The 25,915-nt window shown below is 50.2% G+C and overlaps 2 protein-coding genes across 19 annotated transcripts in view; one reads left to right on the top strand and one right to left on the bottom strand.

The window, feature by feature from the left end:
* The first annotated feature begins 859 nt into the window (after positions 1-859).
* Positions 860-3,211, top strand: GBX2 (gastrulation brain homeobox 2). Its single transcript, XM_030019252.2, has 2 exons — positions 860-1,545; positions 1,974-3,211. The coding sequence occupies exons 1-2, from the start codon at positions 1,035-1,037 to the stop codon at positions 2,495-2,497; spliced, it is 1,035 nt and encodes a 344-aa protein (XP_029875112.1). The 5' UTR covers positions 860-1,034; the 3' UTR covers positions 2,498-3,211.
* Positions 3,212-15,862: 12,651 nt separating this feature from the next.
* The window catches only part of AGAP1 (ArfGAP with GTPase domain, ankyrin repeat and PH domain 1), a 397,188-nt gene continuing 387,135 nt past the window's right edge, over positions 15,863-25,915 (bottom strand). For all 18 annotated transcript variants that reach the window (XM_030016796.2, XM_030016795.2, XM_030016798.2 and 15 more), the window contains 2 exons: positions 25,102-25,357; positions 15,863-24,614 (listed from right to left, as the gene is read on the bottom strand). In XM_030016796.2, coding sequence (XP_029872656.1) covers positions 24,411-24,614; positions 25,102-25,357 — 460 coding nt within the window. In that variant the 3' untranslated portion in view covers positions 15,863-24,410. The remainder of the gene's footprint in view (positions 24,615-25,101; positions 25,358-25,915) is intronic.

Here is a 25,915-nt window from a genome sequence, read left to right as displayed (position 1 = left end):
TGCCTGGGTTTGCCTCTTTGCCTGGTCCCTTTATCATTATTTATGGCCTTTGAAATTGTGTAAAGTTCCCTTGACGTTCAATTTACAAGTTTGGGGGCTTTTTTTTTTTCTTTTTCCTTTTTTTTTTTTTTTTTTTTTTTTTTTGTTCCAGCTTTTGTCCTCGCCAAAGACGTCGTGTTGGAAAAGGCTTTGAGCCGGCCAACATGAGAGGCTCGCCGGAGAAAAGGGAGCAGCCCTCCACCGCTTTTAATTCCGCCGTGTTGCTGAATGGCTCTTTTACATAATTGCAGAAGCAATTTCAAAGCCAAGCCAGGGGCTGACTTTACCCAGAACCACATGGAGCCTATTTGGGGGCTTTTCACCAAAAAAAAAGGGGGGGGGGAGAAAAGCGTGAATAAAATAGTGGACTTTTTTTTTTTTTTTTAAAAAAAGGGGGGATTCAGCGCTTTGGAGGCACCAAATTGGTGTGTCTGATGGGGGCTGTCACACGCCCTGGGGAGCCCACGGAGGTCCCCGAGGGCGGCGTGGGTCCCTGGCGGGGCGACCCGCGTGGGGGTGGGTGAGAGTGGGTGCTCACGCGTGGGCCGCCCCGTCGGGCGGTGCTGGACGGGGAACACCGGGGAGGGGGGGGAGAGGGAGAGGGAGGGAGGGAGGGAGGAGGTGCTAGGGGCGGGGTCTCACCTCTCGTCCCCGCCCCTCCGCCCTCCCGCCCAATGGGAAGCGGCGGCGGTGGCCACGTGGGGCGGGCCGGGTTCCCAGCCGGGCAAAATGTGAATGGGCGCGGGGGAGCGCGGGCGGGCAGAGCGGCGGCGGCGGCGGGCGGGCTCCGCGGGGGCGGACGGCGGCGGCGGGCGGGGGGCCAGCCCCGATGTGCGGGCGGCGGCGGCGGGCCGCGGCCCCGCTCCGCCCCGGCTCTGCCCCACGCTTGGGCGCTGCGCCCCGGCTCTGAGGAGGAGGAGGAGGAGGAAGAAGAGGAGGAGGAGGAGGAGGAGGAGGAGGAAGGTGGTCGCTGCCGCTGCCGCCGCCGCTCCGGCATGAGCGCGGCTTTCCAGCCCTCGCTGATGATGATGCAGCGCCCGCTGGGAAGCAGCACGGCCTTCAGCATCGACTCGCTCATCGGCAGCCCCCCGCCGCCCGCCCCCGGCCACTTCGTCTACACCGGCTACCCCATGTTCATGCCCTACCGACCCGTGGTGCTGCCGCCGCCCCCCCCGCCGCCCCCGGCGCTACCGCAGGGCGCCCTGCAACCGGCGCTGCCCCCCGCGCATCCCCACCACCACCAGCTCCCCAGCCTGCCCACGGGTTTCTGCTCCAGCCTGGCTCAGGGCATGGCCCTCACCTCCACCCTCATGGCCACGCTGCCCGGCACCTTCCCCGCCTCCCCCCAGCACCAGGAGGCCGCCAGGAAGTTCGCACCCCCGGGGAACTTCGATAAAGCCGAGGGGATACCCCCGGACGGCGGCGGCGACGATGGCAAAGCCTTCCTGGGGAAGGACGGAGCCCTCCTGCCCTTCCCCGCCGCCGACGCCGTCCAGGCCTCCCTCGGTGAGTGAGCGCCGGCGCCGGCGGGGGGGGCGGGGGGGCCGGGGGGAGCGGGGTCCCGCCGCCCGCTCCGCGCGTCGCCCACCCCCCGCCCCCCTCCGCCGGGGCGGGCTGGGAGGGGGTCGGCGGGAAGGGGCGGCCCCGGGGACGGGGGACCCCCTGGGAGGAGGCAGGGTTGGCCCCCGGGGGTCCCGAGGCCGGCCGAGGAGAAGGGAGGAGGGAGGCGTCGAGCCCCCGCCGCTGGAGGAAAAGAATAACGAATCGAGCCCGAGCGAGAGCCACGCGAAAAAAAGAGACACCCCCCCCGCTAAAAGCCCCAAAGCCAACAATTTTCGGGCGAGGGACCTGTGGGCCGGGGGCGGAGGGGGGGAGCGGTGGCCGGAGGCCGGTGGGTACCAAACGCTAACGAAAGGCCTCCGCTTCGCTTCCAGCCGGGGCTCTCCGGGGCCAGGGGAAGGAGGACCCCAAAGCAGAAGAGGACGCGAAAGGCAAGGAGGAAAGTTTCTCCATGGACAGCGATCTAGACTATAGCTCGGACGACAACATCCCCGGCCAGGCGGCTCACAAGGAAGAGGACTCTGGCAACGCGCTGGAGGAAAACCCCCAAAACCCCCCCAATTCCACCAACACCACGTCCACGGGCAAAAACCGGCGGAGGCGAACAGCCTTCACCAGCGAGCAGCTGCTGGAGCTGGAAAAGGAGTTTCACTGCAAAAAGTACCTGTCCCTGACGGAGAGGTCCCAGATCGCTCACGCCCTCAAACTCAGCGAGGTGCAGGTGAAAATCTGGTTCCAGAACAGACGGGCTAAATGGAAACGGGTCAAGGCAGGCAATGCCAACTCCAAGACAGGGGAGCCCTCCCGAAACCCTAAGATCGTGGTACCCATCCCGGTGCACGTCAGCAGGTTTGCGATCAGGAGTCAGCATCAGCAGCTGGAGCAAGCCCGGCCCTGATCTCTCTCCCCTACAGCTCAGAACCACAAGTTTTTGAGGGAAAACTTTCCAAATCGGGGTTTAAAAGCAACCCACGTGAAAAAAAAAAAAAAAAAAAAAAAGAAAAAAGAAAAGAAAAAGATGCAAAAAACCCCTAAAGCGAACAACAGCCAACAAGAATTCCCGTGCGAGCGCGCGGCAAATCCCCGCCACGAGCGAACTTTAAAGTGAAACTTTCCACTTACCGAGTCGAGCGAGAGTCTGCTAAGGAAAGAGGCTCGGAAACTGTTATGGTTCGGAGCAGGAATATCAAACCCTGGAAGAGACACACACAGATATTTATTATTACGCTGCCCCGCTTTGTACATACTCCCGCTGTCTTGGCTGCGATGGGGACCACAGATGCGGTACAGTGTCGGCGCCGGATCCAGCAGCGATTTGCCCGTTGTCCCCCCCCTTCACTGGCAGAGACACCCCCAGCGAAACCCGCAGTGCGCCTTTAGCCATCTTTGGGGGTTTGTTTCTTATCGGGGGCGAAAGGTAAAAAGACGAGAGAACAAAAAAAAAAACAAAAGAAAACTAAGAGTTTCATTTCATGCCTTTTTTATTGTTTGATTTTATTTCCGATGGCTGAGTGGCAGGCACTGGGGGACGATTTTTTTAAATATATTTTTTGCCTGGCTTTCTGTCGATTTGGTTTGCCTATTCTACCAAGCCATGTTTAAAAGAGAGAGAGAGGGGAGGAAAAAAAAAAAAAGCACGATCTTCTCTATTGTGTTTAATTTATTTCAATGTAGCTTATTTCCTTATAAGTTATGAAATTTAAAAGCAAACTAAGTCTTGTGAATAAAAACCGACAAAGAAACAAAAAAGACAAAAAGAAAAAAAAAAAAAAAAAAGCCCTCCATCCCCCGGCTGTTCTGTCCAGAATTTGGCGTTGAGCTGATTTTCTTTTCCCCTCCTGCGCTGCCGGAGCGGAGCGATGCTGCTCTCGCCTTTTTTGCGAAGCCACATTTAGTGTCGGGGAGGGGGGGGAGACGGGCAAAAAGTTTCCTTTTTTTTTTTTTTTTTTTTTTTTAGGGGGGGGGGGGGGGTTGGAAAGGCTAAAAAAAGGCTTTTTGTGCGAGTAAACGTGTATGGCCTCGACGGAGGGGGGGGCACCCCTCACACCATCACCCCCCCCCCCCCAGTAACTGGTGGGCTCCCAGCCCCCTGTTTTGGGGGGTGCAGCCGCTCTCCCCCCAGCCCCGCGGCCGCTCTCGTTGCGGCACAACGCCGTTGTGCCGGGGGGCTCGGGGGTGGGGGTCGGGGCCGGAGGGTCCCGCGTCCGTCCGTCCGTCCGTGTGTGTGTGTGTGTGTCCCATCCTTTTCACCCCCCCTTTTTTTTTTTTCCTCACCATTTTACGCATCCCGGCGGCATCCGTGCCGGTGAAACCGTATCATTGGCGGCGGCGGCTATTTGGAATTAAAAAGCGTTAATTTCCCGAGGAAAACGGAGTGCGGGGAAAGGGGGTGTCTATTAAAATTAAACTCGGGGGGGTCATTCAAGGGAGCGATTTGCTCCCGAGGCAGGCTCCGGTGAGTAAATCAAGGCTTGACGGTGGTCACATCTTTGCACTTCATCTTCTATTATTATTATTATTATTATTATTTTGTAACGCCGAATTCGGAGGGAGCTGGCTCCGGGGGGCGGTATTTTGGGGGGGGTAGCGGGGGTGTCCCTGCTCCCCTCTCCCACCAGCCGCTCACCGAAACGAACCGGCCCCGGGCAGCAGCGCTGCTCGCCGCTGCCTGCTGCTGCCGGCCCCACGGGCAGCCGCGGACGCGCGGGGACTAGCGGGAACCCACGGGTAATTCCAGCCTTTTCGGCAGCCGCCCGCTCCTTTAGCTCGTTAAAAAAAAATATTATGATTACTATTAATAATAATCATAATCATTTTTGGTTTCGTTTCTGTATGGGAGGGAGCGCGGAGCCGGGACACGCGTGGGGTGCACTCCCCAGGCTTCCCAGCGCTGCTCCTCTTCGGAGCACTTTTTTTTTTTTTTTTTTTTTTTTTTTCTCCTTTAAATTAATTTATTTTGGTTCGGTTTTGGTGCAAAGGGGGATGCTGCTTGGAAAGCACAACAACCCGCAGCCGGCTCGGGCAAGCGGCAGCCCGGCTGTACCCCCCCCTCCCCGGGGGGTGGGTGTGTGTGTGTGTGTTGTATTTTGGGGGGGGGGAGCAGCTGGTGTGCCCCCTCCCCGCCGGGCCAGCCCTCCCTCTACAAGCCAGCATCTGCCCCAGGCACAGGAAAGTTATTTGCTCCGCGGGTTGGGGTCCCCCATCACCCCCCCCAGGAGTGGGGCTTTGGGGCTGGAGGGGGGAGCCCCGGGCCGGGGGCCGGAGGAGAAGGAGATAAACAAGCGAGGGGGTTGATAGCTGTCATCATCACCATCATCATGGCTTTCATTTGGCTGCCTAATGAGTCAGATCACAGGCAGAGAGAAAAATTGTCAATCGCCCAGGCTCTAATGAATTTTTTTGCAAATTGTAATCAAGCCAGGCCGTCTCAGCTCGCTGATTAATGAGACCCAGGAGGCCCGGCCAGCACCTCAGCTTTTTATTCCATCCCGTCCTCCCTGCACTAAATTAACAGCAACTTGTCTGAGCTTCAAATTAACTCCCAATGATTAATTCTGATGGGGGGGTCTGAAGAATAGCTCGTCCTAATAGGCACTGGCCTCTGATGCTGTTTGAAATTAATACACTTCCCCTTTGGCTGCCGGCTTTAATCCAAGGTTGGGTTTTGACATCACTATATTTGTTGTTACAATAAATTCCTCTTACATCTGCAGATCAAATAATTGCACTGCTCGGGGAGCGCAGCAGAAATGCCGGCCCGCTTCACAGCAGCCCAAAGTCGGAGGGGAAGGAAAGCTACCCACTCCTCTCTGCCTCTCCTCCAGCCTGCCTTAGGAAAAACCCTTTTCTAATATGTATTTAAATATATATATATATAATTTTTTTTTTAAGCCACCACTCTTCAGCAGCACCAGGATGCGGTGGCCGGAGGAGGCAACCCCTCTCTGGCGGGGCGAGGAGCATGCTACCTCGCTCTTAAATAAGACATCACAGCTTTTACACCCCCCCCCGCCCCCTTACCCCCTCACCACAGCGACCCGGCAAACTCACCACATGCCAGGGCTGCCGCAGAGACCAGACAAACTCAGCGCATGCCAGGGCGGGGGGGGGGACGACTCCAGCTGCGGCTCCCACTTTCTCGGAGGGGGCAGCTCTGCCTTCTGCCTTGTTTCTGTTTGTATTGACTTAATTGGTTTAATTATTTCAGCCGGGACTGACCAGGCTCAGCTTTGTGCCTTTTACCTGCCCCGGGGATGCGGCTGCCCCGCCGATAAGGACCTCTTTGTGCCCGGGTGGGGAGTGCTGGACCCCCCCCCACCTCCGCTGGGTTTATCCCCTGTGATGGCGGGGGTCCTCCCCACCGAGCATCCCCCCAGAGTGGGGCCGACCCCAATATCTGGAGAGATGGGTGAGGGGGTCCGTACCCGTGCTGGGAATACGCCCCCCCCCAAGGACTGAGCATCTCCCCTATTCCCCAATGGGTGCAAGTTACCCCCTGCAAGAGACACCCACCCCTCCGGGCTCGCTGTCCTACAGGATCGGGCCCTCATCCCCCCCCCGCCGCACGCTTCCACGGGGCCGTATCAATCTTCATCCACGAGGAAGAGAGCGATGAGGCCGGTAAGCGGCCGCCAATGCAAATACCCGCCGTCACCGTCATAAAGCACCCGGAACCCTGACACACAAAAGCAACACCATATGTACGAAGACAACCTGTATGAATTATAAATTGCATCATAAAAATTGATTGCCTATCCCAACCCTTCAGAAACACACGCTGGGGGCAGGGGTGGGGTGGGGGGAGAGAAACCCACCCCGCGTCCCGAACCAGCTGCCCCACGGCCAGAGGGGGATGCTCTGCCGAGCCACCCGGCATCCCTCGTGGGTGCGAGGTCCCTTCCCGTCCCCCTCTCCGCCGCCGCGGGATGCTCGCCCGCCCCTTGCTTGCTCTTTTCTCCCTCCCGCTACGCCTGGCCCATAGAGAGCCTTAATCTATTTATTTCAAGCCACTTCATCCTCTCTCCCGCTTTTGTCCCAGCCCCAGCCTCTGGCTTTGTGGCAGGACCGCTGAGGTTTTAAAAGCCCCTTCCCCTATAGTTTGAGGTCTCCTTGGCTGCCTGAATTACAATGGCTAAAACAGGATTACACTGACCTGATCCTATTAAACTCGCCAATCGATCTGTGCCGCCCTCCCTCCGGCTCAGCAAACTTACTTGCCCAACTTTCCCCGGGGCTCAGCCTAAGAGGAGAAGCGAAAGGCCGCCTTTCCGAGCAGGCCTGCTGGAGGAAGGAGGGATGGAGGCTATTTGGGTTTTTTTTCGGAGCCACGTGGATTTTAAACCTCTGCTTTAGATCCCAGCCTCTCGGCCCCAGAGAAAACCACCAAGTTTTCTTGGTCTCACAGGTGCTCTGACTTCCAGCCCTGGTGGGAGATTAAGTAATATAGATAAATCATATAGAAAGGGGTATTTTAGCTATGAGCGAAATGATTCTCCCGCCCTTTGGTAAGGGCAACCCTGAAGCTGGGGCACGCAGGCTGCCGGTCCTCCTTCTACAAACAACCCGATGTGGAAAAAAACCCCGGGGAATAAACAGCCTCAGCCCCCTTGCTGCGATGCTGAGCGTGCCGGACCGAAGCCGGAGCGAGGGCTGCCCGCGCTCAAGGTGCCCCGTGAGCCCCTCTGGTACCCGCTGGGGCTGGGACCCCCCAGTGCAGCCACGCGAGCATCTCCCAGCCGATGCCCTGTATCCCTCTGTGCCCAGAGGACTGTGTCGCTGGTGCAGGCAGGGCTGACCCAGCAGTGAGACCTTCCTCCCTCTTATTTATAAAAGGAGTGGAGGAAGAGGAGCGCAGACCCGGCTTAACGACGTTTTCCTCGTCAGCGGGTAAACGGACCTCGAATCAGCGGCGTTATCTGCTGCCAGGGGATGCTCTGCATCGCCTCGGTGCTAGGGCACACCACCATCTGCGGAGGAACGGGCGCCTGGAATTAATCCCCCGCCGTCCCCCGGGAAAATAATTACAAGGCAGGGGAATAATCTAAAAATGGCAGTAAAATATGGGGTGTTTACGCTGACCTGCCAGTATGACTGAATTAGTGGCAAGGGGCCTGAATTAGTGGCAAAGGGCCTATCGCTGACTCCGGGGGAGCAGTTTTAATGCTCGAATCCTATTAATTAACAGAGCAAAAGACAAACCGGGGACTCCCATTTATAATTTTCTAGGAGCACGTTATCAACAGCGAGGAGCTGGAGCTCACAGGGTGAATACGTGTTGCCAAGTGCCTGGAGCTCTTCCGTCCTCACAACCTCAAGCTACTCTAAAGGGTACCAACACCCCCAAAATGGTCTCCCAAAAAGGAGCATTAGCAGTTTGGGTTTGTTTGGTTTTTTTTTAAGGTAATGTATCCTGATACTATTTGGGGTGACAAAAACTGCATCTGCCTGAGTCTAAATAGAAATCTTTGCTGGTTTCCTTCCACTTGCAGTCCTGTTCAAGACATCTAGTCTTGCTGCAAAAGCATCTGAACTCAGAAATGATGTGGGAAAATGTGGGTATGGCCCCAAAACCCCTTTGAGAGATGTCTGCCTCCCTTCCTGGTATTCCCAGAACAGCCAAAAGAAGCTATGGGCACAGTTATACAAGTTAAGAAATTGCTTTTTTTTGCTGGCAACCTCAACTCAAAGCAAACTGGCCAACTTCTATGGGCAATGGCAACATCTCTTTACCCAAAGCCCTCTCGCGCACATTCCTGAAGCTTCCCCAGGGCATGTCCCATCACCCCAAGTTTGGCAGCTGGTGGTAATGCACCCTGTGAAATGCACAGCTCCTAAGTAGAAATAACTGGTTTGGTTTTTTTTTTTCTCCACTGCTTAGAAAAAAACCCCCAAAGCATCTTTTTCTCAGTGTTTTTCACCCAAAACATCAAGAGGACTTGGGTTGACATTCTCTCTTCCTCCCCCAACCAAACACCAAGATAGACCCCCAGTATGCAGCAACATACCCCAAATAATTAAAACACTGTGCAGCCCCAATGGCAAGGACCAGTGCAAAGAGCTACCCAGTCCAACTGGTACCAGTAATGGCAGATTTCTGCGCCCCCCCCCCTCGCAACCGACATTCATCTCTTTGCACAGTGAGGACAGATGATAGCAGAGACCTTCTGCAAACCATCGCCTCTTGTAGATATGCCATCGAGCGCCGAACATTTACAAATAGCCTGTTCATTGCTAAGAAGCCACTTGGGCTTTTATGAACGTCGTTATGGCCATGGTCTAATAGTATCTATCAAAAACATTGCCTTTCTGAATTAGGGTAATGGTCATTTTTAAGACACACATCTGTATTTTTTTTTAAACAGATGCTCGGCTCCTAAGCCCACGACTGCTATTTCTCCCCCTCCCCAATTATTTTCATATTTCCCCATTTCCAAAGCAGCAATAAGTTCCCGCGAAAGAAGGGTAATAGGAAGTCTCTCTCTAAGAGAAATTGTTAATTTGGGATTTATAAAGGACTTTCCTTAATGAATAATAGTTGAGATCGATCTGTCTTCCTGCCTCATTCTGCTAAGTAACATTTGTAAAGTAAGGTGATCCCAATTACTCCCTCTAATAATCCTCTCCAGCAAGAGATTTCAGAGCTGCAGCCATGAAACCCGCCCGCCTGCCTCTGCTCCCCCGGTGCCGTGAGCATCGCCTGTGTCGGGGCTTTCTGGCTTCATCCAGCTCACGATTCCCCATCTCCCTGCCTGGCATGGACCGGCTCCGTCACCCGAAAACCCCAGGGCGGGATGTCCCGCAGCCCCACGAGAAGGATGCTCCATCCAGCCTCGCTGGTCATCAGCACTTGGGATGTCCCATGCTGGGGTTGTCACCCCCCGTCACCAGGGTGCCAGGGTCCGGGGGGGGTTGCAGCCCCTCAAAACACCCAATGCTTTGACCGCCCCCCCACTCCTGGCTTATCAGAGAGAGGAGATTGAGAAATGACTTGATTATTGTCCGTAAGTGCCTTCATGGGGAGAAAATACTGGCAACTAAAGGGCTCTTGAATCGACAGGGGGACGGCAGCGTGAGAATCGATGCCGGCAGCTCAAGCCAGACAGACTCAAATTAGAAGCAAGGCTTTTTTTTCCCCTTCTGTTTTTTGCTTAAAATATGGAGGACCATTAAAGATCAGAGCCAACTAAGAAGGCATGGGGGGGTCTCTCCAGCCCTCGAGGTCTTCAGCTCAGGGCTGGATGCCTTTAGAGAAGAGATGCTTTAGCCACGTATGGGTTTTTGCCATAGCAAATACCTTCTTCAGCCGTTTTGCCATGTCTCCCCTTTCATCCTGCCTCCCTTCCCTTTGGTTCCTCTCTACGGCAGGGAATGAAGGTGTGGAAATCCCATTCCCTTTCCTCCTTTGCTTGGTGCCATTCCACATGCATGTCCCCGTCCCACATGCAGAGACCGGTGGGACTTCTGGAGGGACAGGAGCCAAGGGAAGGGACCTTTTCACCATGCTTTAATAAACAAGTCTTGCTTCCCCAGCTCCCCAACACTCGGGAGGGAGGCAGGCTCTGCCACAGCACCAGCACTCCCCTTTCTCCTTGCATCCACTCAAGGGACATCCTGCATCAGCCCAGCGATGCTCCAGCAAACCCAGGGAACACTAATGCCACTTTCCTGGTAATTCCAGGAGGAAATAAAAATCCAGTAAAAATCCCCCCCCCCCCCCCCTTTTTTTTTTTAAAGCAAAATAAAATTCTCTTTTATATCTCCTTTGCGCAGCTGGAGGGAACTAAGAAGCACAAGTTGTAAGAGCCTTGCTCTGGGTCACCTTCAAAAGAGATGACCCATGGACGACACTGCCTTTGGACGCCTTGTCCCTGCCACAAGGACTATTTTGAGTGTTTGAGCTGTGTTACGCTGCCAGCGCCCAAACGGAAGAACGTGCCCCTTTTCTCTCCTCACCTGAGAGCATCATCCTCTCGGTGAGCCAGAGCTGGTCCGAGCTGGGCACGGTGCTCGGAGCCTCCCTCACCCCGCAGGGAGGAGATGATGCAGGTACCACCCTGCCCGCATCCGAGCTCAAGTGCTCACTGGGTGAATTTTGCCAGCTCTGAGTGATAGGAACAGTGAAATCCTGACATTTTTTTTTTCACCTGGCACAAACCTCAGCGCTGCCAGTATTAACTGGCCAGGCCGATTAGTGGCAGCCATCAGCCAATAAATAAATTGGAACCATCTCCAGACCTGATTAGCTTGCTAATTAAGCTCAGTTACAGGGAAATCTGCAGTCAATCAGCCTGGCCATTACCAGTTGGATCTGCAGAGTGGGAGTTGTAGATGCTGCGTCTCTGGTGGGGAGGAGGAGGAGGGGAGCATGCTGGGGGTGGGAAGGAAGGTTGTTCCGAAATCTGCTTTCCTCAGCAGCAATCGTAGATGCTCATCCGTCTGGGGCGATTCCCGGCAGCCTTCGGTGCCCCCATGCTCGCCTGGGCTCCTGCCCCGACGCTGTCGGGGGTGGGGGTGGGGGATTGCCCCGTTCTGCTTCAGTCGCCAAGCTGCTTGGCAGCACAGTCCCTTTCCAGTCCACAAACTCCCAGAAACTGCAGAACGCCTCCGAAGACAGCCCATTTGGATGGGTAAACACAGGGCTGGGGGGGTTATATATATATTTTTTTTTTTTTGGCTGGGCCAGGCTGCTTTCCCCCGCCCTTTCCCACAGCAATATGCAGCTCTGACACCTCGGTCCAGCTCCCAGCTCTTCCCTCCCGCACCCAGCCGACATTTTGGGGACCTGCATCACAATGCTGATGGACATCTTCATCCCAGCACAGAAGCCAAGGACTCTCAGTGATTTCTTCTTGCCTGCAAAGTAGATGCAACATCCCCCATACAGCCCGAAGCAGAGGTAGGGTTTCAAGACGTGTACCCATCTGTTGCTGTCAGCATTGCAGGATGAGGTGTTTTGGCATTCAGGGGCCCCCTTGCTCCCTCCAGCCTCAGCCCCCCATCTTGGCAGCTGCCGATGGGCATCAGACATTTGCTTTTCTCTCTACCTTGTCCTTCCAGCTCTGGCAACTCAAGGCCGCTTGGGATCCCAGCCCTTGCTTCATTAGATGAAAATAGCTGGCCTTTGATTTCCGCTAATCCTCCAAAATGATGTGAATTGTTTGTTCCCGCACCAAAATGACAGAAAATGATTATTTTCTACTGCAAAAGGTGATCAAGAGATTCTCTTCAGCTGAGCAACAAGCAGCCCTCAGTGTTGGCAGCACCGATGCCGAGCCATTTCTTAAAAGGCTTGAGCAAACCGCAGGCATGTTATGTTCCCCAGGAGCCCAACGTTAATCCCCGGAGCAATGGGAAAGCCCTGCAGATGGCTTTGCAGCTCCGCATCCCTCCATCACCCCTGCCCCATGGCACAGCATCGCCTTTTTTCTTCTGCCGCTTTAGCTCTTCCCATTCTCTCTTTGGCAAATGCGAGGAGTCTCCCCGGCTTAAAAACAAACAGATCTGGAAGTCGGGGAGCGGAGATCGGTGGGGGCAGAATGCAAATAAATAAGTGCTAATTGCTGGCAGTGGCGCTGCGCGTCGAGTGCCGTTATTGTGACCGCATTTATTGGCCAATTAAGGGCTTTACTGGACGTTAGGCAAGATAAATGACTGCCTGGTGGGTTTCCCAGTCCTGGCGTCCGTTTGTGGTTTTCCTACTGCACATTTAGTGGTTTCACCAGGAGTAACCACGTTTCTCTAATGTGCCCTCCCGGTAACTCCTGCAGTCTGTGCTCTCTCTTTACGGTTGGACTCGATGATCTTAAAGGTCTTTTCCATTCCTCCAAGTCATGTTCTGGGCATCGCTTGGGTGGGAATTGCAATGCTATAGGAAAACCTCACTGGGGAAAAACCACATTGCCTGCTTCTCCCTGCAAGCACCACCTCCCTCAGATCCAGCTTAGAGAAAAAAGGGCAAAAGGATGAGCTCGAAAGCAGGTGATGCTGGGCTCAGAAGAGTTTTGTCTCGGACACACTGCTCCCCAGCCTGGATTTCTGCTGGGTTTTTCACAGTCAGGGTAAGGTCAAGTTTCTGAGCAGCATCTCTGGACACCACTTCCATCTCCTGCCACCAAGTCATTGAGCAACTCTGGGCATGAGCGACATGTGCTGCCCCTGGGAAGGGCCCTCAGGAAGATAAATTGGGCCATGTCACTCTGAACCAAGGGGTCCCACTGCCACCATTCCTCCCCAGGGTAGTGCAAAGGGAGGGGGGGAAGGGGGAGGAAGATGGTGGTGGTTCTTCACCACCACTGCGGTTCAGCTGGGAACTCCTTGATGCGGGATGCTGTGGATGCTCAAAGCTTTCGAGAGATTCAGGAGATCAGCCAAACTGATGGAAGAGAAGTCCACTGAGGATGACTAAACTCACCAAAAACAGGTGGTGCGGAAGCCCCTAAATTTTAAACAGCTACAGGCTGGGGAAATATATAGCAAAAGCCCCGTATAATCTGATTTTACACTCCTCCAGCATTGGCTTTTGGCCACAGGCGGAGAAAAAGTGTTGGTGTGGGTGGATGTTTGACCTGGCTCTTTAAGGCTACTCTTACCTGGTATTCATGAAGTATCAAATGTTTTCTTTTGTTAATGAAAACAGCTGATTTTAGGTGAGCTTGGCTTTATTCTGGAAAACAAAGCTGTTTACCAGGAAGGGTCAGCCCCATCCTACCATCGCATTGCATGGGATCGCTGTGGGTGCTGTCCTTAGTCGTCTCATCCCATCGCTCCCTTCATACCAGTTTGGATTTGTGTTACAGAACAAATAAGAAACAGCATGCCTGCCAAGGGAATGATTTTGAACGAGGGCTAAAAGCATGCAGTACCTACGGAGCAAGAGTCTTCTGGGCCCTGGAGCAGGTTTCTTGAGCTGGTGCTCCCAGCATCCGTCAAAGCTAATCCTTTGTAGGCAAGGGTGGAAACGCACAGCAAGGCCTTACGGCAGAGCAACAGCCTGGTCTTTACAGTAATTGCTTTTTTCTTAAAAAAAAAGAAAAAAAAGGGGAGTTTCCCCTACTCTCATTATGGCAATCAATAGTTTTCCTTCAAAAATCTCCTTCTGACCCCTGTTGCTTTGCAGTAGGGTATTTTCTTTTTTTCCTAGGCATTGGTGAATGCCACCAGCTGAGAGCGTTTCAGGGGTACATGGGGGTAGGCTTGGGGTAGGTGAGAAATGTGGGCATGAAAGACATCCTTAGATCTGCTCCACCATCCCTGGCACCAGGATCTTCCATGAGAGGCCAGATCTTAGGAGGGTTGTTAGAGCGAGCAGCCAGCCATGCCCATTACAAAATCAAAACCCATACCCCTTTAGGAGGGTGAAGGAGAGGAGGGACAGATCACTCCTAAAAAAAGCCCTACTATAGCTTTACACCCCAGGGGAATCCAAAACGAGTTCTCCCATGTTTGAAGTTCACATTTCAAATCCACAAGGGAAGAACACAAAGCACCCACCTCTTGCTTTGGTGCTGGTTGGGTGCGTGATGGGGTTAAACAGGGTGGGAAAACCTCTCAAGAACAAAGGCATACAGTTGCTGCATGACAAAACAGCGATGTTGTCCCCCCAAAAAGAGAGAAAAATAAAAATACACAAGCAGTCTTGTAGTTTTTCATTCCCCCACTCAGTGCTGCTACAGCCTCCCTGAAGCACTTGGAGAATTGAAGAGAAGGAAACAGAAAACCTCCCCCAAACCTCAAACAAGTCCCCATCAGACAGGACAGAACTGACAGCTCTCTGCAGGCAGGAGACTTGATGGGATAGGCAATAACCTGAAGAATGAACAAATTTAGGCCAAGGCACAAGCAGATATAAAAGATAACACCAAAAAAAACCCCAATCCCATACTGTGGGCAGTCCCGCTCAGTCCGTGAAGATGCAAGCTCACCTTTCTCCTCTTGGCCAGGTCTTCTCTTCAGCAAAATCCCACTGCAGCGAGGTCTCTGGTCCCGTGATGCATTGGAGAGCCCGTCCACCTTGGTACCAGTTTTGACCATGCTGCCCTTTGGTATCAGCCCATGCACCGTGTTGGGTGCAAGACCAGGAAAAGACATCTCCAGTCTGCTGCTTCTCCACTGCTTGTCTATGGCTATCATACCCCCCTCTTTGTGTCTCTTTTTGAGGGAAATTCCCCACTTTTTCCACTTCTTCATAGCTCTACTAATTTCTGAACGTCCCTAATTTCTCTGTCTTGTATAAGGTGGGACAAGCATAGGTGGCCAAACCGTAGCATTGGTTGTCTTGCTCCACAGTGCCCTTATGGATCTTGAAATCTTACATTTCTTTCTCCAGCCCAGGGCATGTTATTTAAGTAATCTCTTCCCCCCCCCCCCCCCCTTAATTCACATTTACTGAATTTTATCTGCTATTCTCTGTGTACCCACCTTGATACCACACTGCTCTCTTGGCTTTATGTAGTTCTTCCAGAGCCATTGGTATCACTTAACCGTATTGCCAACCCATCGAGACACACTGGTCCTGCCAGGGACCCTTCTGCTACGTGGCTAGTTACCAGTCTGCTCAGGTGAAAACCCATCACATCTTGCTTCCCTCTCCATCCCATCTCTCAACCTTCTGCATCAGGGCAGTATTTTGTCTTCTCCTTGGGCCTACCTAGATTCCCCGATTTCTTCTCGTGATGTACTCCGGCCACAACCTTTAAAAATGTAAATAAATGTCAATCAGCTGCCCATTGTTCAGGGCTTTAAATGACTTGTTCAGAGAAGCCTAACAGAGAGCCATGATTTTCCTTCAAAGAAGTGATTAGACCATACCATACCATGACCTTAAAGATGTTTTATTATTCTTATTTTAAATGATCATTTCAGCCAATTTAGCAGATACAGATGTAACCGTTACTGGCCTAATTCCTTGGATCTCCTCCAGAGACTCTTAAAGCCTAGGTGCAACATTTACTACTCTCTCTTCCTCGGGGAGAATAACTGTTTTTAATGAAAGCTCGCATATTTTTGCTGGGAGATCTGTCATTCAGTTCATAAGCACTTTCAGAACTCTTAGATATACACCATTACAGTCCGGTTGACTTATTGCTTTTTAATTTATCAATTTGCACCATTACCGGCTCTTCTGACATCCCAGGTCTCGGATAATACTTCATCTTTATTACTGGCAAAGAGTGACAGTATCTCATCATTAATACGAGAAGAAAGTGGGGCCAGGGCAGGTGTATCTCAATAACATGGCAATGAAGACTCAAGCAAAGAAGGAAGCTGTGACGAACAAGTTTTCTTGTCTTTATTAGAAAGAGACCTATACAATATAGCAGCCTCTCTCTGCAGTACTTTACAACTTTTGTTCCTTTTTTTTATTTATTTATTTATTTTAATTATTCAGAATACTGTACAGCTGACACAAAAATCTCAACGCGGAGAGAGAGGAAAGGGAAACATAATACAAACTGGCATACTTAATCAAACCAAAATCATATGAAACAACAAGCAAAGTGAAATGTTTGTCAATCGGTTTAATTACAGTACAAACAATATAAATAAAGCATCGAGTCATTGTAAAACAAACTTGCTGAATGAGGTAATATAAAAACAACAACAAAAGACTTTTTTTTTTAATAATTTCCACACTTGTCATCATTTATACATTACTATTTACAGAAACAGAAAAAAAACCCCAACCCCCAAACTTGCTATAAAGCCTGCCATGTGCTAGGTATCTTCTGCCTCTACCCCAAGCAGAGGTCTCAGGTGTCCCTACTCACCTGGGCTCCCTTTCTCCCCATCCCAACTAGAAAGACAAACATCACAAAGCAGAAAAATTGAAAAACTTGGGGGCTAAACATGGCCGAACATAAAATCTAGCCTTTGCAGGCGGTCACAGGGTATTAAAGAATCAAGAAAACAAACCAGCGTACACATCCGCTTCCCAAGCGGTGCCGATGGTGCTTCCCAAAATAAAGGTGCCGGCTAGATTGAACCTCAAATCACAACCTCGCTGCAACCACGGGCCAAACTCTGACTTCAGAGAGGTCAGGATACAGCCCATCCACACCCAACTCAGCTGCCTTGAAGCTGTTTTGCCTTGGATGTGGGCAGAGCACTGGGGATATGCCCAAACCCTGCTGCAGTCAAGCAGTTTAAGGCAGCAGGAGCTGCAGAATCAGGCCCCCAGCAACTCCAAACCAGAGTCCAAAGGCAAGAGTTACACAAGACAAGTCCCTGGTGTTTTAAAAGACACTCCTCTCCCAAATCCCCCTTCAGTCTGTGCACCCACCGACGCAAGCCATCTACTACAAGTGAAAGATGCTCTTGACATTGAAATAGTAAAAGAGAGCTGGGCCAAAAGCATGTGGTCCCCTAGAAACTTGGTATTTCCACGGAGCAAAGGGCTGTGCTTTCAGAGGATGGGTACGTCCTATTTTCCCTGTGGATTGGCAAAATGAGCTCAGTAGATTCAACGGAGAATCCATTTGAATCCCTGGATACATCGGAAGAAATGCTTGGAGGGGTTTTCAACAGCATTTCAAAGTAATTCTTTTGTCACAGGTGTGAGAAGGGGAAATAAAAGATCCTCCCACCATCTCTGTGCACCCAGCCATGTTTCCTACTATACCTTGCCTAGCTCCAGCAAACATCCTTCTCGCCCTGCCAGACTTGCCCTTGCCCTATTGATTTCCCCTGATAGGACTATAAACTGAAAGCAAGGGTAGAAAGGGTGCAAGCAACACTTGGTCAAGTTTCCCTGGACTACTCAGTACACGCAAAGCCTCAGCACTTCAGCTGAGGTTTGTGGCTCCCTCAGGGCAAAATTCTGGGGCCAGAGCTTAATGGCCAAGAACACATGGAGGGAGGGATGAGGAGCTGCTCTTGGGGAAGGACCCACCTGGAGAATGCTCTTCAGAAACATCTCACCACCATCATCCCCAATGGCCCCACAAACAGCAGCAGGACCCAAAGCATCTCTGAATCAGCTACAGGAGGGCAGCCCGCTGGTCCCAATTCAGCCAGTAAGCTGAGTCTCAAGCAGATTTACATAAAAGAAAGGGCCTCTGAGCAGCAAGTCCTCTGTCTTTTTCACCGTCGGAATCTCCTTCCCTGGTGTTTCCCACAGTAACACCCCCAGGGCTGGTGAGCTGGGATTTCTTCTCTCAAGCAAGGGGGCTACTTCAGTCCCGGTGGCCAACTTAAAGGTTTTCTCAAGTTGAGTGTTACTGCCTGAAGGAACTGGATTTTTTTTTAATACCTCTGAGGCAGGTATCTGTGCAAGTCCTGAGTGTCTGATGGCTCGCAAGAGCCCCAGTAAGCCTGTACCTCACATTCCTGCATCTCTCCATCCCTTGAGCAGGTGTCCTCCATCCCACACCTGCCTCCTGTGCTCTTGGAAATGGCTGGTCTTACTCAGGCTGGGAAACTTGCCCGTTTAGAAACATCTAACTGAAAACCTGGCTCTAGCTATAGATTCTGATTAATGTGTAAATGCGTGCATGTACATTTCCACAATTGCTAATAGCAGTATGTAGAGCATATATGCATATATAAGCACACATACGCACACCAAAAGCAAAGCACGTGTAGTTAGTGACCTCCATGTGATACACCGCCTTTATCTTAGGACCCAAACCACCTTGACTGCACTTCATCCACCACTTCAAATCAACTCAATCCCCAGTTCTGGGAATGAGTTGCCAAATAACAACTCACCTTCAGCACCAAAACCCTTCCTTGGTCCTGCACGAGCTTGGGGTTTGCCTTCAGCGCAGATCAGACACTATCAAGTTGTCTGCTGTGAGGGGTTTTACTCCCTGTACCTCGTCATTCAAGAGGACCAGGGAAGTGTTTTCAGCTACTTCAGCTCTCCAAAACAAAAAATCACCAATCAGTTCTGGAAAACGGGGCATACACAAAAGAGCTGATGGTGCATTCACTGCCAGCAAGCAACATGGTCATCCCAAACACATGCCATTAGACCTCTGTAAGCACCCCCGCCCCCCCCCCCCCTTCACGTTTTGTACATAACACACAGGTAAAAATTACTAGCTCTGAAGCACTGCAAAATAGTCAATCCTTAGTACTGGAAGCTAAACACATCCAGAAAGTTCATGGCCAAGAGAAAGCTGAAGCTCTGCCAGTCAACAGAACTGACCGCTACCACTTGAATATACCACAGGGATTTGGGAGATAGGCAGACATACAGAGATGAAGAGGCTAAAACTGCTGAAATGCGCAAAGACATTTTTATTTCAACCGCCCACAAGCAAAAGTCCTCCTAAACATTCAGTGAACAGTAGTAAACAATGGGAGTTAATTCACCCACATATTGCTGTCACCTGAAATGAAACACAGGGGCCAAGGTGACCAGAAGCATGCCTAGTGATTTGGGGCTTAAGATGGCTCTAAAAAAACCCCCAACCAACCTTTTATTTTCAGAAATCATGCAATCCTCCTCTCAAAACACGAACTATTCACAGCTCCTGAAAATCTTGGCCAAAACCCTTCGAACCTCCCTTTAAAACGTGAGACAGATTCAGTCAACTCAAGGTAAACTGTCATGAGATGAGATCACCCAATATTTACTTTAAAAACTGGCCCTGCTAAACAACAAAACCAAACCTAGAATACCGTAATACGACCAATCTACCTACCTACAGCTTTGGGTATGTTGCTCTATTACCTCTCTATTTTTTCAAATGGGAGATTATTTTCTAATAAAACCATTCAAACCAACTTTCTTTTTGTAGCTTAGAATTTAAGAAGTCAAAACGCATCGCAGAACCTTTTAATTTGGGGTAGTTTAGTGTTCTTCTACCTTGAAAAGAACTTTACTCTGGAGTGGTTTTTTTTTCTGCTATGCAGCAAACACAAGAACATCCAAAACCGGTTTTCTACGCAATAAATTTTACCTACAAATTACCAAGAATGGAAGGAGATGTTGAACTGAGGATCTAAGACTAATAGCTGGAGATCCCACATACGAATTGCTGTAGCAGCCACCAGAGGGGAAACGAAGATGCTTGACAATGAGATGCTGATGGCCAAGTTGTCTCCTATCCAGCCAAGCTGCCCCAGGTTTGGTCCCCAACGCTGTCCTCCTTTACCTTGAGTCCCTCCAGCCACAATGACCATTTGTTCCCTGTTAAGGTGCAAGCGCGGCTCCCCGAGACGTTTGGAAAGGGCCCCTTCAGGACCCCCTTGTGAAATCTGTGCTTGTCTCCACTATTACTACTTTATACTAGAAACTACAAATTACTTCATTTTTCCCGATCTCCATACAAATATAAAAGATGAAGCTATCCAAACCCCATATAATCTAATTATACTACATTACAGTGCCGGAGATAATTTCTAAGCCTATATCTGCATTCCCACCTCTAGTCCTCTCCCTATGTTACTCAGCTTCCTCTGGCCAGGGGAAATCTCCAAGTGCAGCTAAAGCTTTTTTTGCACTAACACACATAATTTAAGGGAACAGGGAAAAGACAGCAAATTAAACAATATTAATGTTTACACAGTTATTCTACACTATGCCCAAATGCTTAAAAATCCTCCCTACCTTCCAGGAGTTCACCTGGCTTTCTGAGCAGCACCTAGCTCAGAATATACAAAGGTTCTCCAAAAATAGCTTTTCTTCTGTCCCCTTTTAGCAACGAAATCAGAAATCTGGTAATGGAAGCCCTTGGCCAAATCTCTGCACTGGCAGGACCCTGAATTTTCCCAAGGTTAGATCTTATTTCTTCATAAATAGTGAGGAAAAGTAAACCCTCCTCAGCTCTGGGAATGTCAAGGTTCAGATGCCGGATACAACACATCCGACTCATCTACATTGTTCAACAGCAATTAGCTTAAAATAAATAGAAGGAAAGTGCTGATGTTAATAGCAAAGGCTGACTCACTTCTAGTGTTTTAGTCATTGTGGATAAAGTGCAGAGGAAGGGGAATTTAAAGGTATCTGGGATGATGAAAAGGGTTAAATGGGGGACGCAATGAAAACCACAGCCGCGGACTCCATTTTCGGAGAAAACAGCTTTAGCTAACATGTTTCTGCTGGGATTTCTTACTGACTGGATCTCAATTTGTTTTTAATTTGCTCATAACATGCTCAAAGGGCGTAAATGGCCTGGCAAGTGGGTTCCATAAAAGCAACGAGAGGGGCTAAACGCGAGACGAAGAACAGAAAAAGGACGGGTTAACAGAGCGAAAGCAAGGGGAACGATTCCTGCAGGTTCTCCAAGTGTCAGTACATATTGCCTGTTTCTGCACCTGGACGGCTTCAAGCACATCCTTTTTGCAAAGTGCAAACACATCCCCTGAAAAGCATGCAGAGGCCAGAGACCTTGGCTCACAAAGCCAAGCCCCACTGGGCTCCAGCCATGGAGAACTTCCTCTATCCTCGCTCTCAGCTGTGGGGGGAAGGGGTTTCCCCTCCTCTCCTTCACCATGCAAGAAGGCAATGGAGTCTGCGCCGGCCTGACTTTCCTTGCCAGGTGGCCTGTCCCGCTAGCTCAGAAGGTGCCACACAACTTCTCACAGCCATCCAACCAAACCCATTTGAACAGGGGATGCAGTAGCCAACACTCCACAAGGCACGGACCCTCGGGCTCTGTTCTCCCGTGGCTGGAGCATCACCAGCTGTAGTGCCAGAGGTCTCTCCTGACTTGGAGAGACAGTGCTGGGTGATGTCCTGTCTTTCGAAGGGATCGCTGCTGCACGCACGACCGGGTATCCTCCCTGCAGACCCCCAAACGTTTGGGAGAAGTCATCACATAGTCTATGCCACTTCAACATAGGTACTGCCACTGCTTACACCTCCAAGGGAAAAAAACTGCCTTTAGGTTAAAAGCAACTGTGTTACTGCTTAATTAAAGTATGAGGTTATTAGTTGGCTAGCCTGGATATATCATTTTTCCTACGATACAGTGGAATTTCCTCTCCTAAAAATATTCTGTGATTTTTCGATGTTCACCTTCAGAAAATTTTTATGAAAGGAATGTATAATTCTTTGACCTGAAATCTGCATGACAGCCTGGCTGCCCTTGTTTCTCTAACATCACTCTCAGCTTTGTAAGAAGAAGGTGGCCCAAAGAGAGCATTAAATTACGTAGAGAAAATATTTTCAATTAGAAAAAAAACCAAACAGCTCAGAAATGGAACATGCATTGAGAACTTAACAGCAGCAAATCTGCCTACCACATATTTGAAACATTGGACTTGGTTTTCGGATACAAATGCCCTTGATGCTCCCAGGGGAACAGCAGGCAGCTATAGCACCTTTGGGACGATGAGCTGCGATTCCTGAACCCCCGCTGCATCCCCCCGTAGGGGTGTAAAGCTCATGAGCACCAAGACAGCGGGCTTCACAGCATCCCCTTCAGCTGCACATTAGATGGGTTGTCCCATCGCTGAAGGACCACCCGTAAGTACCAAAGATCAGGGAGCTGCATGGGAATGATGGAGAAATAGCAATTATAACAGACACCCTTCCTCAGTTGAAAAAAAATAAAACTAAAATTATCCCAGTATGAAGAGAATCAGCTGTAGCCTTACTCTGATGCAGCCAGCCTAGGCTGGTTGAAGAAAGATCTCCCCCCCAAATAGTCAAAGGTCTATACAGTAACAAAGTACAAAATGAGAACACCACTGAACAGGAAAAGCTGGTCAATGTTCTCGTGCTTCCACCTTGAGGCTCGCTTTTCTTCCATGATTTGATGATTTTACATCAAATCTGTAATTTTCTGATTTTTTTTTTCCTTAAGATAACCAGATTTCATTTTTTTCCTTCATGTTTTGTCCACATACACTTTATTTAGCAATTGCTACACTCCTCCCATCTGTATGCCAAATGAAATCCAGAGCCCCAAGAAAGAACACCACTGAAGGCTTGGGAAATACATACGAGCAGTTAGATTGGCAAATTACTATGCTGTGTGCACCTCACTGCCTTCACATAATTGCTCCTTTGCCATCGAATTCAGTTGAGTTTTCAACTTTCTCTGTGATATACCCTTCCCCCATCTTCACATTGCCATATGCCACTTAAAAAAACCCCCACTTTTCTGCCTGCCAAAACCTGTACAGCCTGCTTCCCCATGCCAGAATCCTACTTTGTTGAAAACAGGAGAAGCTGGGATCTGCCTGGTAATACCAAAATAATCAAATCAAGTATTAAAACTTGGAATTCAAATGAACTGTCCAGGCTACTTTCACAAGCCATTTTTCTTCCAGAAAGCAGCCAAGTTGGGAGTCAAGCGCAGCCATGCCCTGCCCGCTGCGGTGAAGGCTATCAATTCTGAACTTAATCAAATCTGATCTTCCCACAGCCAGGCTAGGGCTTTTTGTCTTGGCTTGTGAAAGCTTCGTGACTTCTGGAGTAAAATATATTTACAGCGCTGAGAAACAGCCTCTTTTTCCTTTCTAAAAGGGTCTCGTACACTTTTTTTTTCCATGCCAAACGTGCCATAATCTCCTCCTGATATGTTCCTCAAAGGCTTGCGATGGAAACAAGAGTTCACTGCTGGGAATGTTTTCAATGTACAGTGATCTGTAACCCACAGATCCTAACTAGTTGCACATTATTTAGTTCACATCCATTATAGTTTATAAATTAACAGAGATGTCATTTTCTGTACAAAAAAAAAAATCAATGCATATTTATGTTTTTTTTTATTCAAATAGATTTTACATACATATAATCTAGAGACACAATACAAAAATCTGTATAAGTTAGGCAATGCATCACAGGAGTGACCAAAAACTCAACACATTTACCTTGGCAAAATGACAGAACCTATTTCTGCTGGCTGAAAAAATATTAGCCTTTAATGCGTTTATTAATTTCACTAAACGTACTTGAAATGTTTTTCCTTAGCGGTATTCATTATTCCTTTTTGTGTTTCATAGTTACTCTTATTTATTTTTTCCATTTTGTTTTTACACCAAGGAGACTGCAGTCAAATAACACTCAGCAACTCATTTCCTCTCTTTGGACTGAAAAATTAAACAGATACTAAATTATGACAGTGAATTTAGAAAGGAGGGCTCCAAGGGCTTGAAAGAACATGTCTGAGATAATATGATGCTTCTAAGAATATTGCAATCACATCCAAGCAATCACCGAAGCGTGCCATGTAACTACCTCCTCAGCTAATATGCTTTTTTCTCCGTGATGACTAATCATGTTCTATTAAACAGCGGTAATGCTGGAAGAACTCAACTATACAAGTGTAATGAAGCCAGTATTCTCCCCGGACAGATTAGCTACAACTGATTTGACACATACCATCATAGGAGCTTCAAACCTGACAAACTCTGTGCTTGCTTCTGATTTATGCCGTCAAGCTCTTCAGAGAAGAGAATGAAATCCAGGCGTTGCGTTTGGTAGAGGTGAAATGTACTGATGTGCTTAACTGTCAGTTACGGAAAGTCACCATCTCTCCTTCCTTCTCCTCTCGCTCGCCTCTCCCTCCGCCCCTTCCCTCCACGCTCAGGAAGCCTGCGTCCGCCCCTGAGGACGACCGCTCTCCCGTGGTCCCGGTGCTATGCGCGGCGTGTCCTGCTCAACCCACGCGCTCTCGCCCACTTGCTTCCATCGTTCGAGAGCTGTCACTGAAACAACTGCTTTCTCTGCAGCCCCTTTTGCTCCTTCTCATCCCCTCGCGCTCTCCAGACGCGCCATTTCCGGATGGGACAGGGATGTACTGAAGGGAAAAGGGAAAAGGAGAGTTAACCAGACTCGCAGAGCAGAGCCGTGATGGGGATGGAGGAATATGAGGCTGCGGATGTAATTCAGGTCAGCAAATACACGAGTGAGCTCCTCAGATGATGGTGGGCATCCTTCCGCTGCTGTTGTTCCGGTTATTGTTCTTCCTGGACAAGTTTGGAGTGGCCATGAGGACGAAGCGCTCGTCGGGGCAGCCGTACTGGAGGAGAACGTCAATGCACTCCTGGCTGGAGGCCTGCCGGGCGTAGGCCAATGCCGTGTTTCCATGGGCATCACGTGCCATCACGTCGACGCCATACTACAGAGAGAAGAGATGTGTTGTTGGAAGCTGCAGTGCCAACAGAGCGTTAAATAGAGGGAGCGGATTTGGGAGAGAGAGGTTTAAATTTAAGTGAGAATGGGGAGAGGGAGAAGAGGGAGGGGGCGGGATACCAGCCTGACAACATGAGCAGCACTGAGTCACACACGTCAAGTTTTCTACGGGGAGAGGCTCAAGTGCAGAACGAAATTTGCCGCAGTGGTGTTTCAAACAGGTGCTAGGGGAACCTCCCCTTCCTCATTTCCTATGCTCTCCTTTACTTTCCATCAAGCAAAGACAGGCAGAAACATACTCTTTTATCACAGTGCTGCCTTTTGAGAGCATGCAGTGAAGAACATCCAGGCTCAGGACACCAGCGAACTCTTTGTGAAACCCTCAAGTAGCACGTCTGGGAGGTCCTGATGAGGGGGAAAGCCAAGCAAAAGCCAACCCAGCCAGCCCCTTCCTCTGGATGCCACATACTTACCCAAATCAAGAGCTGCACTAACACCACGTTTCCTTTCCTGCACGCCAAGTGGAGGGCAGTGCGCCCATCACCATCTCCGCAGGTTTCGTTCACCTCTTCCCGAGTCCCGTGGGCAAGGAGCAGGATGACCGTCCGCAAATCCTCCTCCGCTGTAGCCCTCAGGAGATGCTGGCCCAGAGAAAGCTCCAAGCACTGCAGTGGGGCAAGGAAGAGCTTCTGCTCGTATTTCGCACGTATCCAGCGCTCTTTTTCTTCCCTAGAGAAGCCAAAGGAGACAGGTCACTCTAACCTGGCTTCGCTGCCTCTAAATGGTGGCAGTTCAGCTACCAGTACACTAGCAAACAGCAGTTAACCAACAAGAAAATTATTCCCCCTTCAAATTTTTGGCAAGAAACAGTTCACCCAAGCCTCGTATTTGCAGCAATATTTGTGTCACCCATCTCATCATTACTGAGCCATATTAATGCAATGCCCGAGATCCCCCTCGGTGGATGCTGTGCCTATGTGGCCATAAGATCACAACAGCCAGGACGTCTTAAAAAACCCGGGGCTGCCCTGAGGGCTGGCAAGAGGTCAGTGCAAGAGTGCTCACCGTCATGAAGACCAAAGACAAAACAGGCAGCCTGGTTCCACATTGAGGTTGTGCTGCAAAATACATTACAGAAAATGCACCAAATTTCTGTATCTAAGACCAGAAGTAACCCGGCACCTGGGTTTGCATTTCAGACAGGAAAGCAAGCCCTGAAAGACACAGCCTTGCTTGCAGGGGTGCTTTTTCCTTCTACAAGTTGAGTAATGTTTTCAATGCAAAAGG

The sequence above is a fragment of the Aquila chrysaetos genome, chromosome 6 (assembly GCF_900496995.4).
Source record: "Aquila chrysaetos chrysaetos chromosome 6, bAquChr1.4, whole genome shotgun sequence".
In the NCBI taxonomy this organism is placed as follows: Eukaryota; Metazoa; Chordata; class Aves; order Accipitriformes; family Accipitridae; genus Aquila; species Aquila chrysaetos.
The sequence above is the reverse complement of the archived record's forward strand: the minus strand, read 5'-3'. Positions and strand labels throughout refer to the sequence as shown.

Bases quoted from the DNA above. Each gene is read 5' to 3' on its own strand.
- GBX2 (XM_030019252.2), top strand. From the start codon at position 1,035: ATGAGCGCGGCTTTCCAGCCCTCGCTGATGATGATGCAGCGCCCGCTG. The intron at 1,546-1,973 runs GTGAGTGAGCGC...CTTCGCTTCCAG, and splicing joins CGCCGTCCAGGCCTCCCTCG to CCGGGGCTCTCCGGGGCCAG.